The 15,946-nt window shown below is 64.2% G+C and overlaps 1 protein-coding gene across 2 annotated transcripts in view; it reads right to left on the reverse strand.

Moving 5' to 3' along the window:
• The window catches only part of HSPG2 (heparan sulfate proteoglycan 2), a 43,610-nt gene extending 33,934 nt beyond the window's left edge, over nt 1-9,676 (reverse strand). For both annotated transcript variants that reach the window (XM_030507927.1, XM_030507926.1), the window contains exons 1-7: nt 9,564-9,676; nt 3,783-3,906; nt 2,850-2,927; nt 1,882-1,991; nt 1,747-1,805; nt 1,100-1,260; nt 417-542 (exon numbers count right to left, since the gene is read on the reverse strand). In XM_030507927.1, coding sequence (XP_030363787.1) covers nt 417-542; nt 1,100-1,260; nt 1,747-1,805; nt 1,882-1,991; nt 2,850-2,927; nt 3,783-3,906; nt 9,564-9,623 — 718 coding nt within the window. In that variant the 5' untranslated portion in view covers nt 9,624-9,676. The remainder of the gene's footprint in view (nt 1-416; nt 543-1,099; nt 1,261-1,746; nt 1,806-1,881; nt 1,992-2,849; nt 2,928-3,782; nt 3,907-9,563) is intronic.
• Between the last annotated feature and the right edge of the window lie 6,270 nt (nt 9,677-15,946).

The raw sequence follows: 15,946 nt of genomic DNA on the forward strand, positions 1-15,946 counted from the left end.
CACTGGGGGTGTTATGGGGGGAAATAGAGGTGGGGAAAATGGGGATGCATGGGGAGGTTATGGTGTTTATGGAGGGTAATAGGGGGAGTTATGGGGGAATCGGGGTACAGTAGGAGGTTCTGGGGGCACAGGGGGGGCTATGGGGTGCAGGGGTGGCTATGGGGGTGCAGTGGGTGGTTATGGGGTGCAGGGGTGGATATGGGGGTGCAGTGGGTGGTTATGGGGTGCAGGGGGGCTATGGGGTGCAGGGGTAGGTATGGGGTGCAGGGGTGGTTATGGGGTGCAGGGGGGGCTATGAGGGTGCAGTGGGTGGCTATGGGGTGCAGTGGGTGGTTACAGGGTGCAGCGGGTCTATGGGGTGCAGTGGGTGGCTATGGAGTGCAGGGGGGGCTATGGGGTGCGGGTGTGGGTCTCACCGCAGCCGAGCTCGTCGGAGCCGTCGCGACAGTCGTGCCTCCGGTCGCACCGGTACTCGCTGGGCACACACTCGCCGCTGCCGCAAGTGAACTCCGCGGGGGTGCAGGGCCGCGGGTGGGGGGTCACTGCGGGAGGGGGGCAAATGGGCAGCGTGAACCCCAACATCCACCCACCGGCTACGGGGGGGTCGAGACGTGCCAATACACAGGACCCACAGGCTATGGGTTAATACGGCACGTCCTGAGCCCCCCCCCCCATTGCACCCAAACCCCTTCAGGGCACCCCCAGATTCCCCCATAACCCCACAACTCCCCCCAGAGCCCCTCCAAAGCCCCCTCAGGGCCCCCCCAGCCCCTCCCAAATCGCCCCATAACCCCCCCCAGAACCCCTCTAACCCCCCCAAACCCCACAGTGGCCCTCCCGAACCTCCCCATAACACCCCCAAAGCCCCTCATGGCCCCCCCAAACCTCTCCAGTGTCCCCCCAACCCTCCTCCAGAGCCCCCCCAAAACCCTCTGAGTGCCCTCCCAACCCTCTGAGGGCCCCCCGAACCCCCCAAACCCCTCGCAACCCCCCCATAACCACCCCAAAACCCACGTAACTCCCCCAAACCCTTCCCATAGCCCCTCTAAACCCCCCCATAACCCCCCCATAACCCCCCCAAGCCCCCCCCGGCACTGACCGGCCCCCAGGCGCCGGAACTGGAAGCCATGTGGGGAGGTGACGTAGGAGGCGATGGAGCCCCCGGCCAGCAGGTCCCGCAGGACCCCCCCGAGCTGCTCCTCGTCCCCGTTCCCCTCCGAGCCCACGTCCAGCTCCACGAACACGTCACCCTCCAGCTCTCTGGGGCAGGAAAAGAGGGGGTTCAGCCCCCCAAAACCTGCCCTGAACCCACAAACCAACCCCCCGTAACTCCCCATCACCCCTAAACCTCCCCATCATCCCCAAACCCCCTCCAGCCTCCCCAAAAACATCCCCATCATCCTTAAACACCCCCCAGCAAGAGCAACCCAAACCTCCCCCCAAAACCTCCCCGCCCCCCCATCCCCCTGCACCCCAAAACCCCTCCCTAGTCCCCCCAAACCTCTCCATCCCCATAATTCCCCCTGCACTCCCAAACCTCTCCATCCCCCCTTGACCCCCAAAGTCCCCAGCCCAAACCCTCCTGCACCCCAAAACCTCCCCATAGTCCCCCCAAACCTTCCCCATCACCCCTAACCCGCCCCAAACCCTCCCCCCAATCCTCCCCATCCCCCCAATTCCCCCTGCACCCCCAAACCTCCCCAGCCCCCCCAACCCCCTCTGTGCCCCCCAAACCCCCCATCTCACTTGATGAAGACCACGCTGACCACTTGCTCCCCGGGCACCTTGTAATACTCCGACTCCAGCTGATGGGGGGAGCAGAAATGGGGGGTCAGGGTGCTCCTATGGGTGCCCCCCACCCACAGCACCCCCCCCACTCACCGCATCCACCACGGCCTCGGAGATCTCCCGGAATTCCTCGGAGTCGGGGTCCTCCAGCTGCCGGCTGTAGTCGATGCTGCGGGTGAAGTTCACCAGCGCCCGGAAATAAACTGGGGGGGGGGGAAGAAATGGGGGGGTCAGAAAGAGGGGGTGACACCTGCATGGCACCCTGTGACCCCACACCCAGCTGCGACTTCTGTATCCAGCTGGGATCCCCCCATATCCAGCTTGATCACCCCATATCCAGCTGTGATCCCCCCATATCCAGCTTGATCCCCCTATAACCAACTGTGATCCCCCCATATCCAGGCTGTGACCCCCATATCCAGCTGTGACCCCCCATACCCAGTCTGTGATCTCCACATCCAGCTGTGATCCCCATATGCAGCTGTGACCCCCCAATATCCAGCTGTGCCCCCCCATATCCAGGCTGTGACCCCCACATTCAGCTGTGACAACCCATATCCAGCTGTGACCCCCATATCCAGCTTGATCCTCCTATATCCAGCTGTGACACCCCATATCCAGCTGTGACACCCCATATCCAGGCTGTGACCCCCACGTTCAGCTGTGATCCCCATATCCAGCTGTGACCCCCATACCCAGCTGTGCCTCCCCACATCCAGGATGTGACCCCCATATCCACCTGTGTCCCCCATATCCAGCTACAACCCCCATATCCAGCTGTGACCCCCATATTTAGCCCCCTCCATAGAACACTGGGTGATACACGTGGGGGTGCAGCCGGGGGGGTCCCCCCCAAAGTGTCACTTACTCAGTGGGGGCTCATCCTCGGCCACCACCATCCCCGCGGGCGCAGGGGGGGGCCCGGGCGCTGCCCGAGGAGGAGGAGGAGGAGGAAGAGAAGGAGGAAGAAGAAGAGGAAGAGGAGGATGGAGACAGAGCTTGAGCGCGGTGACAGGCGGTGACAGGCGGGGGACAGGAGCCACCCCTCGGCGCCCCCTTACCGGTGGGTGCCAGCCCCACGCTGGGCACGGGGGTAGCGCTCGGCCATGGGGCGCCGCTGCCGTCCTCCCCGCTGCCATCTGCAATGGGGACAGTGAGTGGCACCCTTGGTGGCACCCAGCTAGGGTGACACCCAGCCACAGTGACACACACACCCCCAATGCCACCTTAATGCTAAGTGCCACCAAGCCCCCAGTGCCACTTGCGTGGGGACAGAGAGAATGGCACCTATAGTGGCACCAACCCATGGTGACACCCATCCACCCATTGCCACCTTACCATTGGATGCCACCAGGTCCCCAGTGCCATCTGCAATAGGGACAGTGTGAGTGGCACCCATGGTGGCACCCATCCACGGTGGCACCCATCCATGGTGACACCCACCCACCTGATGCCACTTTACCACAAGATGCCACCAATTGCCTGGTGCCTTTTGCATGGGGACAGAGTGAATGGCACCCACGGTGGCACCCACCCATAGTGACATCCACCCATGATGACACCCAGCCCTGGCAGCACCCACCCAGGGTGACACAGAACCATGGTGCCACCCACCCATGGTGCCACCTTACTGCTGGATGCCACCAGGTCCCCAGTGCCATCTGCAATGGGGACAGAGCACATGGCACCCATGGTGGCACCCAGGCCTAGCAGCACCCATCCAGAGTGACACCCACCCATTGCCACCTTACTGCTGGATGCCACCAGATCCTCAGTGCCACCTACAGAGCCAGCGGCACCCATGGTGGCACCCATCCATCGTGACACTCACCCTTGGTGACACCCATGGTGGCACCCCCCAACCCAGCTCCACTTTACCACCAGAGGCCACCAAGTCCCTGGTGCACCTGCAATGGGGACAGAGCCCCTGGCGCCCGCGGTGCCACCCACCCCAGTGCCACCCACCCCAGTGCCACCCCTCGGTCCCCCCTTACCGCCGGACGCCACCAGGTCCTCGTCGTCGGAGAGGTGCCGGTGGAAGCGGGGTCCCCGCGCGCCTCCGGCGTGGTCGGACACCGTGTCCTCGGGGAAGGAGCTCTCGGCCAGGCCCCCGCTGCCCTGGGGGGGACACAGCAGCGCCGGTGGGTGCCCGCGCAAGGCACCGGCACACGTGTGTGCACGGACATGGGGTGTGTGCACTGACACGTGGCCGCGCACGTGTGTTCGCACCGCTAGTCACATGTGCTGACACAGGGATGCGTGTGCACGCTGACACATGCTGCACACATGTGTTTGCACTATGTGCATGCATTGACACAGGGATGCGTGTGCACGCTGACACATGCTGTGCACACGTGTTTGCACTCTATGTACATGCACTGACACAGGGATGCGTGTGCACACTGACACATGCTATGCACACGTGTTTGCACCGCTATCCACATGTGCTGACACAGGGATGCGTGTGCACACTGACATGTGATGTGCACATGTATTTGCACTATGTGCTTGCACTGACACAGGGATGTATGTGCACACTCACACATGCTATACACACGTTTGCACTCTATGTACATGCACTGGCACAGGGATGTGTGTGCACACTGGCACATGCTATACACACGTGTTTGCACTACGTGCATGCACTGACACATGGACATGTGTGCACGCTGACAAATGCTGTGCACACGTGTTTGCACTCTATGTACACAGGGATGTGTGTGCACGCTGACACGTGCTATACACATGTGTTTGCACTATGTACATGCACTGACACAGGGACATGTGCACACAGCAGCATGGGGCTGTGCACGCCTGTTTGCACCGTTACATGTGTGCACCAACACAGGGATGTGTGTGCATGCTGACATGCTTGCACACACGCATTTGCACTGCTACATGCACGGGAATCCATGTGCACACCAATACATGGCTGCACACACATTTGCACCACCAGGTGTGTGTGAACTGACACACGACTGCACACGTGTTTGCACTGACACGTGTGCACACCATCACTGCGCACATGCATTCCCACCGCTACACCTGCACCCCGTGACACCACCGCACCCCGACACATGCACACGCGTGTGCAGCGCACACGGCCCCACGCCTGCGCACACGCGTGTGCGGCCCCGGCCGGCGCCCCATGGTCAGGAATCCGTTGGGGCAGCACTTTCTGAGCAAACAAGTGCCGGGGGATTAATGCGGCGCTGGGGGGGGGGGGGACGGGGATGGGGGGACACGGAGAGGGGGGACAAGGGACACACACACACAGGGGACAAGAGGATCCGGCACCCCAAAGGGATGGGGGGTCTGTGGGGGGGGGGGTCCATGGGTGCCAGCCCAGCCCCGGCTGCTCTGGGGGGGTGCAAAGGGGGAAACTGAGGCACGGAGGAGCCCACACGTGCACTGAGGACGTGGGTGCATGGCGGCTGCCCTGCACATGTGCACCCAGTGTGTGGGTGCTCAGCTGCTGCTCCCCCCCCATCCATGCACTGAGTGTGTGGGTGCTCTGCTATCACCCCTCCATGCGTGCACTGAGTGTGTGGGTGCTCAGCTGCTGCCCCACACATGCCCCAGTTGTGCCTGTGCTCAGCCATTGTGTGTCCCCCCCCACACACACATGCACTAAGAACGTGGGTTCTCAGCATGTGGCTGCTCAGTCCCTGCTCCCACCCATGCACTGAGTACATGGGTGCTTTGCCATCACCCCCCCCCATCCATGCGCCATGGGTGCTCTGCCATGGGCCCCACACATGCACCAAGTGTGTCTGTGCTCAGCCATCACCCCCAGATCCATGTACTGAGTGTGTGGGTGCTCTGCTGTTGCTCCCCACACATGCACCAATAGTGTCCGTGCTCAGACATTGTCCCCCCCCATCCGTGCACTGAGCATGCGGGTGCTCTGCTATCACCCCTCCATGCATGCACTGAGTATGTGGGTCCTCTGCTCCTGCCCCACACAAATGCACTGAGCGTGTCCGTGCTCAGCCATCACCCCCTATCCATGCACTGAGTGTGTGCGTGCTCTGCTCTTGCTCCCCACACATGCACTGAGTGTGTCCATGCTCAGCCATTGTCCCCAAATCCATGCACTGAGTGTGTCCGTGCTCAGCCATTGTCCCCAAATCCATGCACTGAGCGTGTCCGTGCTCAGCCCCATCCGGACACACACACGCAGAGTCGCGGCTCCCGTTACCGGAAGCGCCCCGCACCGGACACCAGCGCCCCCCCCCGCCGCCGCCGTGGCCCCGCGCCCGGCCGGACGCTGCCGCCGCCGCTCACATTTTCCACTCCCCGTCCCAGATCCTGCCCCGCACCCGGGGGAGCGCGGGCGGGGCCGCGGGAGGGGGCGCGGGGAAGCGCCACCCTGTCCCGCCAGCGCCGGGAACCGCGCGCCAGGGCACGATGTGACCCCGAGCCCCCGCGGGACCCCTCGCAGATGGATGTGACCCCCCCAAATCTGGACATAACCCCCCAAATCTGGACATAACTCCTCAAATCTGGACTTCTCCCCCCCAGATCTGGACATTCCACCCTAAATCTGGACATTTCACCCCAAATCTGGACGTTTCACCCCAAATCTGGACATTTCACCCCAAATCTGGACATAACTCCCCAAATCCGGACATTCCACAACCAAATCTAGACATAACTCCCCAAATCTGGACATTTCACCTCAAATCTAGACATAACCCCCCAAACCTGCACATTCCACCTCAAATCTGGACATAACTCCTCAAATCTGGACATTCCACCCCAAATCTGGACATAACTCCCCAAATCTGGACATTTCACCCCAAATCTAGACATAACCCCCCAAATCTGCACATTCCACCTCAAATCTGGACATAACTCCTCAAATCTGGACATTCCACCCCAAATCGGGACATAACCCCCCAAATCTGGACATTTCGCCCCAAATCTGGACATTCCACCCTAAATCTGGACGTTTCACCCCAAATCTGGACATTTCACCCCAAATCTGGACATTCCACCCTAAATCTGGATGTTTCACCCCAAATCTGGATGTTTCACCCCAAATCTGGACATTTCACCCCAAATCTGGACTTTCCCCCCCCAAATCTGGACATTCCACTCTAAATCTGGACATTTCACTCCAAATCTGGACATAACCCCCCAAATGTGGACTTTTCCCCCCAAATCTGGACATTTCCCCTCCAGATCTGGACGTTCCACCCCAAATCTGGACATAACCCCCCAAATCTGGACATTTCACCCCAAATCTGGGCTTTTCCCCCCCCAGATCTGGCCGCTCCCCCCATTACTTCATCCTGCCGAGGAAGAGGAGGTGACGCACGCCAGGAATAATACCCGGGGGGGTTATTAATAGCCGGGCCCCCCCCAGCCTTATTGTTCCCCCAAGGTCGCATGGAAAAGGTGGTTCCCCCCCAAAATTCCCGCATTTCCCCCCCCCGGGGACCAGCCCCCCCCCCTCCAGGGTTTGGGGGGGGCCGCGACGCCCCACGTTTGGGGGGGGATGTCGGTGCCAGCACAGATGGTGGGATGCTGCTCCCGGGCAGGGGGGGCTGTTACAGCTGCTTCACCCCCCCCGGCCCCCAGAGGTTTGGGGGTGAAACAGCTGCGGGGTCAAAGCGACTCCCGGGGGGGGGCCCCAAAACTTCCTTCCCCCCCCCCCCCCGCCGCATTCCTCGCTGCTGGCATTGCCTAATTTATCCCGAAAGAGCCGCTCGGGCGGTTGGGATGGGGGGGGGGGGACCGGGAACGCCCCGGGGCGAGCCGAGGGGACCCGGAGCTGCCCCCCCCGGCCCCCCCCGTCCTTCCTCCCCCCCCATCCCTCCTCCTCCTCCTCCCGGCCCGGGCCATCTTTGGCGATGGGCGAGAGTGGAGCCACGTGCGGGGGGGGGGGGACACACACACACATTGGGGGGGGACGACCCCAAAGTGTCCCCAAGTGTCCCCAAGGGGGGGGAAGGGCACAGCACCCCATCCCCCCCTTCCCCCCCCCAGGGCTGATGATCTTATCGCACATTCCAGCCGCGCCCGCGCCCCCCCCCCCCGACATTAACCCTTCGCAGCCCTTGGGGGGAGAACCCCACACCGGACCCCCCCATAGGGGGAGTGGGGACCCCCCCGTGACACCCCCACTCTGCCGTTATCCCGGGGGGGGGGGGGCACATTCCTCAGCACCCCGCCCCGGGGGGGGTTATCGGGGTGCCACCGCACCAGGGTGTCCCCAAACCCCCCCTGTCCCATAGAGGAATGGGGCTGGGGGGGGGGGAAACGGGGGGACCCCCCTTCTTTGTCCGCGTCATCCCCCCCCTTGGGACGTGGGTGCGGGCCCCATGGCGGGGGGGGGCAGCCCTGCCAGCATGGCCCCAGCACAAGGCCCCCTCTGTTCCCAGCGCCGGGCACCGAACCAGCCCCAAACCGCCCCCCCCGCCATGGTGGGGCCGCCCCACATCGCCATCACCCCCTCACACATCACCATCACCCCCACCCCAGTTTAGGGACCCCCCCTCAAATAGGGGGTGCGCAGCCCCATGGCACAAACCCACCCTGGACGCCCCAAGGGGACACCCCGAGGTGCCACCGAGCCCCCTCCCCGGTGTGGACCCCCCCATCCCCAGGGGCACCCCCAGACGTTCCCCCCCCCGGGGGGGGTATTTTGGGTGGGTTATTTTTAGGGTGGCCGGCGCCACCCGTCACCTTTAAATATAGACGGGGCGGGGGGGGTGATGGGGGGGTGGGGGGGGGGCAGCGCCCCAAAATCAGGGCGCATCCCTATAGGACCCCCCCACCCAGAGCGATGGGGGCGGTGGGGACGCCCCCACCCCGGGGGGGGGCAGGGCCCGGTGACCTCGTGTGCCCCCGGGGGACCCCAAGGCCCTGCGGGATCCCCCCCCCCCCGGTTCAGGGGGACCTCAAGTCCCCATGGGGCAGGGCATGGGGCTGGGGACCCCAAGTCTTGATGCTGGGGGGGGTACACCCCCAAATGCCTTCGGGGCTGTGGAGCCCACATCTTGTGCCCGGGGGGGACCCAATTCCGGAGGAAGCCGGGCAGCACCATGGGGTCGGGGGGGGACACTCCATTTCCCTTGGGAAGCGGAACATGGGGGGACCCCATGGCCTCATGTACAGCGGGGGGGGACCCCAAATTCCCTTCGGGCACAGCGCGATCCCCCCATTGCTTTAAAGGGATCCCAAATGCTTCAGGGGACCCGAACTTCACAGGGGGATCCCCAAGTTGCTCAAGGGACCCCAATTGACGGGGAGACCCCAAGTCCGGGGGGGGGGGGGGCCGAAGTTCACGGGGGGACCTGAACTCCGGGGGGGCCCTTAACTCCTCCAAAGGACCCCAACTCCAGGAGTGGACACGAACTCTATGGGGGGGACACGAACTCCCCAACTCCTTTAGGGGACCCCAAAGTGACTCCAACTCCGGGGGGGGACGCCACACTCCACAATGGGACACGAACTCCACGGCGGGGGGTGGGGGGGTCCCAACTCCTTTAGAGGCCCCCAAGCCACGGGTGAACCCGTAGTTCACGATGGGACACAAACTCCATGCGGGACCCCAACTCCCGCAATGGACCCCAACCCCCGATGACCCCAATCCGGGGGGCGGGGGGGACGGACTGACCCCAACTCTGGGGTGGGAAAGCGACCTCCGGAAGGGGGGGGGGGGGAAGCGAACTCCATGGGGGGGGAGGACCCGAACTCCACCGGGGGACCCCAACCCCACCGGCCCCCGCCCCATGGGGTGCCCCCCCCCCGTGCCCCGCACTCACCCGCGGCAGCGCGCACAGCACCAGGAGCGCGCCCAGCGCCGCCCTCACCCGCGGCCCCATCGCCCGCTGCGGCCGGGCCCGTCCCGCTCCGTCCCGCTCCGCTCCGCTCCGCGCGCGCCGCCGCCCCGGGGCCGCCCCGCCCACACCCCCCCCCCTCCTTCCCCGGTCTGACACCCCCCCGCCCCCCCCGCAACGCGGGGCGGGGCACAACGGGAGCGCGCGGGGGGGAGCGGGGGGTAAAGGGGGGGGTGAGGGAAAGGGGGGGGCACCCCTGGGAAGGTTTAAAGGGATACGGGGGGACGCCGCTGGGAAGGCACTTGGGGACACGGGGGGGGCGTGGGGACACCGTAGGGACACCGTAGGGACACCCCTGGGAACTTCCATGGGGACATGGGGTGCATGAGGACACCGCTGGGAGCTTTTAGGGGGACACGGAGGGACGTGGGGACACCACAGGGACACCCCTGGGAACTTTAAGGGGGGACATGGGGTGCATGAGGACACCGCTGGGAGCTTTTAGGGGGGACACGGGGGGGTGCGGGGACACTGTGGGACACCGATGGGAGCTTCCACGGGGACACGGGGTCGTGGGGACACCGTAGGGGACAGGGGGGACACCCCTGGGAACTAGCGCAGGGATACGGGGGTGCGTGGGGACACCACGGGGACACCGCTGGGAGCTTTTAGGGGGACACGGGGGAGAGCGGGGACACCAGGGGGCACCCCGGGAATTCCCACGGGGACATGGGGTGCGTGGGGGCACCGTGGGACACCCCTGGGAACTTCCATGGGGACATGGGGATGTGTATGGATGCCATAGGGGCACCCCGAGAACTTTTAGGGGGACACGGGGGTGTGTGGGGACACGGCGGGGACACCGCTGGGGAGGCACCCGAGGACGTGGGGTGCGTGGGGACACCTTGGGGCAGCTCCATGAACTGCCACGGGGACACGGGGTGCGGGGGGGCAGCGGGGACAGCTCAGTGCGGGACGCGGGGACACGGGGGGGACACGAGTGCGCCCATGGGGCACATGGTGCCCCCGTGGGACCCGGCAGCCCCCGAGCACAGGGGGCAGTGGGGGGGTGTAGGGGGTATGGGGGGGATATGGGGGCCATGGGAGGCACAGGAGGGTGCATGGGGGTGCAGGATGGGTGCTGGGTGCAGGGGGGTGCAGAAGGGGTGCATGGGAGGTGTTGGGTGCATGGATGGGTGCTGGGTGCAAGGGGAGGTCAGGAGGGGTGCAGGGTGCATGGATGGGTGTTAGGTGCAGGGGGGTTCAGGAGGGATGCTGGGTGCTGGGTGCAGGACGGGTGCAGGATGGGTGCAGGAGGGTGCTGGGTGCAGGATGGGAGCAGGATGGGTGCAGGATGGGTGCAGGAGGGTGCATGGGGGTGCAGGAGAGGTGCAGGATGGGTGCTGGGTGCAGGGAGGTGCAGGAGGGGTGCAGGATGGGAGCAGGATGGGTGCAGGATGGGTGCAGGAGGGTGCATGGGGGTGCAGGAGGGGTGCAGGATGGGTGCTGGGTGCAGGGAAGTGCAGGAGGGGTGCAGGATGGGAGCAGAATGGGTGCAGGATGGGTGCAGGAGGGTGCATGGGGGTGCAGGAGGGGTGCAGGATGGGTGCAGGAGGGTGCATGGGGGTTCAGGAGGGGTGCAGGGTGCAGGAGGGGTGCAGGGTGCATAGATGGGTGTTAGGTGCAGGGGGGGTTCAGGAGGGGTGCTGAGTGCAGGGTGCAGGATGGGTGTGAGATGTGTGCAGGAGGGTGCTGGGTGCAGGACGGGTGCAGGACAGGTGCAGGTGGGTGCTGGGTGCAGGACAGGTGCAGGAGCGTGCTGGGTGCAGGACGGGTGCAGGAGGGTGCTGGGTGCAGGACGGGTGCAGGACAGGTGCAGGTGGGTGCTGGGTGCAGGAGGGGTGCAGGAGGGTGCTGGGTGCAGGAGGGTGCTGGGTGTGAAGCTGCAGCACCCAGTGGTGCTCAATGCCCAGCTCCTGCCCCATGGGGACCCCCCTCCTGAGCCGCTGGGGCCGGGCCAGTGACTGGTTGGGGGCGGGGGGGGGCAGATGGATGAGGAGATGGTTGGAGGGATGGAGGGAGGGATGGAGGGAGGGATGGGAAGAACGAAGGGATGGAGGGATGGGTGCGGGCATGGAGGGAAGGACACTGGAAAAGGTGGAGGGCTGGAGGGCCTGAAGAATGCAGGGACAAAGGGATGGATGCATGGAGGGAGGGAGGGATGGAGGGATGCAGGGAGGGATGGATAGATGTATGGATGGAGGGATGGATGGATGGATGGATAGATGGATGGATGGAGGGATGGATGGATGGATGGATGGATGGATAGATGGATGGATGGAGGGATGGAGGGATGGAGGGATGGATGATGGATGGGTTGATGGACAGAGGGATGGGTGGATGGCTGGATGGATGGGTGAGGGATGGAGGGATGGACGGAGGGAGGGAGGGATGGATGGATGGATGGATGGATGGATGGAGGGATGGATGGATGGATGGATGGATGGATGGATGGAGGGATGGACGGAGGGATGGATGGATGGAGGGATGGATGGATGGATGGATGGATGGATGGATGGATGGATGGAGGGATGGAGGGATGGATGGAGGGATGGATGGATGGAGGGATGGACGGAGGGATGGAGGGATGGATGGATGGAGGGATGGATGGACGGAGGGATGGACAGAGGGATGGATGGATGGATGAACGGAGGGATGGATGGATGGATGGATGGATGGATGGATGGATGGAGGGATGGAGGGATGGATGGAGGGATGGATGGGTGGGTGGGTGGGTGTCCTCTCCATCTACTGCACCACGATCTGCGCTGGCAGCACCAAGGCTGGCTGCAACATGAGCGCCACACTGGGCTGGGGCGAGGAGGGACAGGACATGGGACCCCCCTGGCCCTGTCCCCCATCCAGACCCTGGGGTGGCTCGGGGGGCCCCTCAGCTGCCGGGGGCTCGGCTTGGTGCTCGGTGTCAGCGGCAGCATCCCGGTGCTGGGCTCCAACATGGTCCCAAAGCCAACAGTGCTCACCCGAGAGTCCACCTCCGGGGGCTGCATCTGAGGGGGGATGGGGAAATGGGACACCGAGATGGCAGGGTGCTGGGTGCCAGGGTGCTGGGGTGCTGGGGCACCAGGTTGCCATGGTGTCAGGGTGCTGGGTTCCAGGGGACTGGGGTGTCAGGGCACTGGCATGGCAAGGGCATTCGTGTGCTTGGGTGCCATGGTGCTGGGGCACCAGGGTGCTGGGGTGCCAGGTGTTGAAGTGCTGGGACATTAGGGTGTCGGGGTGCCAGGACACTGGGGTGCCAGGGCACTGGGGTATTGGGGTACCAGGGCACTGATGTGTGGGTGTGCTGGGGCACCAAGGTGCTGGGGTGCTGGGGTGCCAGAGAACCGGGGTGCTGGGCAAATGGGACAGCACGCAGTCAGGGTGCTGTGATGCCAGTGCACTGGGGTGCTGGGGTTCTAGGAACCAAGGTGCTGTGGTGGCACAGTGCCAGGATGCTGGTGTTCCAGGGTGCCAAGGCACCGGTGTACCAGGGTGATGGGTGCCATAGTGCTGGGGTGCTGGGGAAATGGGATGCCACGATGCCAGGGCACTGGTGTACTTGGTCCCACGGTGGTGGGGTGCTGGCAAGGCAGGATGCTGGGGTGCCAGGGTGCCAGGGTACCAGGGTGCCAAGGTGCATGGTGCCAGGGTGGTGGGGTGCCAGGACTCTGGGGTGCCAGGGGTGCTTGGGTGTCATGGCGTTGTGGTACCAGGGAGCTGGAGCGCTGGGGCAGCAGGGTGCTGAGATGCCAGGGCACTGGTGTACCAGGGTGATGGGTACCACAGTGCTGGGGTACTGGGGAAATGGGATGACATGACGTCAGGGTGCCATGGTGCTGGGTACCAGGGTGCTGGGCCACCAGGGTACCACAGCACCATAGTGTTGGGTTACCAGGGTGCTGGGACCCCCCCAGCGTGGTGGCAGCGCCCTCCTGGCACAGCGCCGGGCAATTGACCCCATGGCCCTGGCACCCGCGTGTCCCTGCGGACCCTGGGGCAGGGCGGGTGCCAGCAGATGGCACTGGCAGAGCGGGCACAGGGAGCACCCAGAGGTGCCCTGACACCACGGGGATGGGCACCCAGCGACACCCAGACGCCACGGGGATGGGCGCTCAAGGACACCCAGATACCACGGGGATGGGCGCTCAAGGACACCCAGATACCACGGGGATGGGCACCCAGACACACCCAAGTGCCACAAGGACAGGCACCCAGAGGTGCCCGGTCGACACGTGGATGGCACCCAGACACAGTGTCGCAGCGATGGGCACCCAGAGACACCCAGATACCACAGGGACGGGCACCCCGAGGTGCCCTGAAGCCACGGGGATGGGCACCGTGATGCCAAAGGGACCCAGCACCCCAATGCACCTTAATGCCACAGGGACGGGGCCTCCCCCTTGAGGTGCCCTGAGGACACAGGGATGGCCCCGACGCCGCGGTGACGGGCGCCCGGTGCCACCGTGTCCCCCCGGGCTGAGCTCCCCCCTGCCCCGAGGCGCCCCAAGGCCGCGGGGACGGTCCCCTCCGGGCGCCCCATGGCCGTGGCCGTCACTTCGCAACCGCCGGCACCGGCGCGTGACCGGGGAACAAAGAGCCCTTTCACCGGTGACCCCGGGACCCCCAGTGCCCGCCGGGATGGGGGCTCCGGATTCCCCCCCCCCCCCCCACCCCCGCAATTCCCGTTGGGATCCAGGTGGAAAATTCCTGCTGTTCAGTTTTATTGGCCCCAGTGGCGGGTGCCGGGGACCTTTGGTCTCACCGCAGTGTCCTGGCGGCAGCGCCCGGCACACGCCGGCCCTTTGCTCGGTGCCGGGGCTGGCTGAGGCCACCCCAGCTCGTGACACCCTTGCACAAGTGGGTGCTGCCCGACAGAGGCCCCGGAGGGGGGGATATGGATATATGGGGGTGATGGGTGGTGGTGAAATAGGGGGGGGCAGGAGGAGAGGTGGGGGTGCTGGGGGGTGGTGTGGGTGCTGGGAGCATGATATGGGTGCTATGAGCCTGGTATGGGTGCTACAAGCTTGGCATGGGTGCTGGGAGACAATGGGTGCTTCAAGCCTGGTATGGGTGCTACAAGCTTGGCATGGGTGCTGGGAGACAGGTGTGGGTGCTGACTCTGGCATGGGTGCAGTGAGCCTGGCATGGGTGCTGTGAACCTGGTGCAGGTGCTACAAGCAGGGTATGGGTGCCATGAGCATGGTATAGGTGCTGTGAGCCTGGGATGGGTGTTGCAGGCATGGTATGGCTGCTGTGAGTCTGCCATGGGTGCTACATACATATGGGTGCTGCGATGGTGATATGGGTGGTACAAGCCTGGTATGGGTCCTATTGGCATGGCATGGGTGCTACACATATGGCACGGCTGCTACAAGCCTGGCATGGGTGCTATGAGGCTGGGTGCTGTGAGCTTGGCATGGGCAGTGCAAGCCTGGCATGGGTGCTGTGGGTGTGGAATGGGTGGTGCAAGCCTGCTAAGGGTGCTCCACGGCTGGCAACGGTGCTGTGGGTGCGGAGTGGGTGCAGTGAGCCTGGTATGGGTGCTGCGAGCATGGCACGGCCCCCCGGGCGCTCCTCCTTTGCTGGTGGTGCCAGTCCCCTCTAAACCCCCCCATGCCCATACCCATGCCCATGCCCGTGCCCATGCCCATGTCTCCCTGTCCGTGTCCATGGCTGTATCTGTGTCCATGTCTGTGCCCGTACCCCTGTCCATGTCCATGGCTATGTCCATGTCCATGTTCATGGCTGTGCTTGTGTCCATGCCTACGCCTGTGCTGTGCTTGTGTCCATGTCCGTGTCTATGCCATGCCCATGTCCATGCCCGTGCCCGTGCCCATGTCCATGCCTGTATCTGTGCCCATGCTGTGCCCGTGCCCATGCCCCTGTCCGTGTCCATGCCTGTGCCCGTGCCCATGCCCATGTCTGTGCTTGTGTCCATGTCTGTGTCCACGTCCATGCCCGTGCCCATGTCTGTGCTGGGCTTGTGCCCACGTCCATATCCATGGCTGTGTTTGTGTCCCTGCCCGTGTCCGTGCCATGCCCATGCCATGCTTGTGTCCGTGTCTGTGTCTATGCCATGTCCACGTCCATGTCCATGACCATGCTGTGCTTGTGTCCATGTCTCTGTCTGTGCCATGCCCATGTCCATGTCCATGCCTGTGCTTGTGCCCATGCCTGTGTCCGTGTCTGTGTCTATGCCATGTCCATATCCATGCCTATGTCTGTGCCTGTGTCCATGTCCGTGCCTGTGTCCATGTCCGTGCCTGTGTCCATGCCTGTGTCTATGCCATGTCCATATCCATGGCTGT

This window comes from Strigops habroptila, chromosome 16, assembly GCF_004027225.2.
Source record: "Strigops habroptila isolate Jane chromosome 16, bStrHab1.2.pri, whole genome shotgun sequence".
Classification (NCBI taxonomy): domain Eukaryota; kingdom Metazoa; phylum Chordata; class Aves; order Psittaciformes; family Psittacidae; genus Strigops; species Strigops habroptila.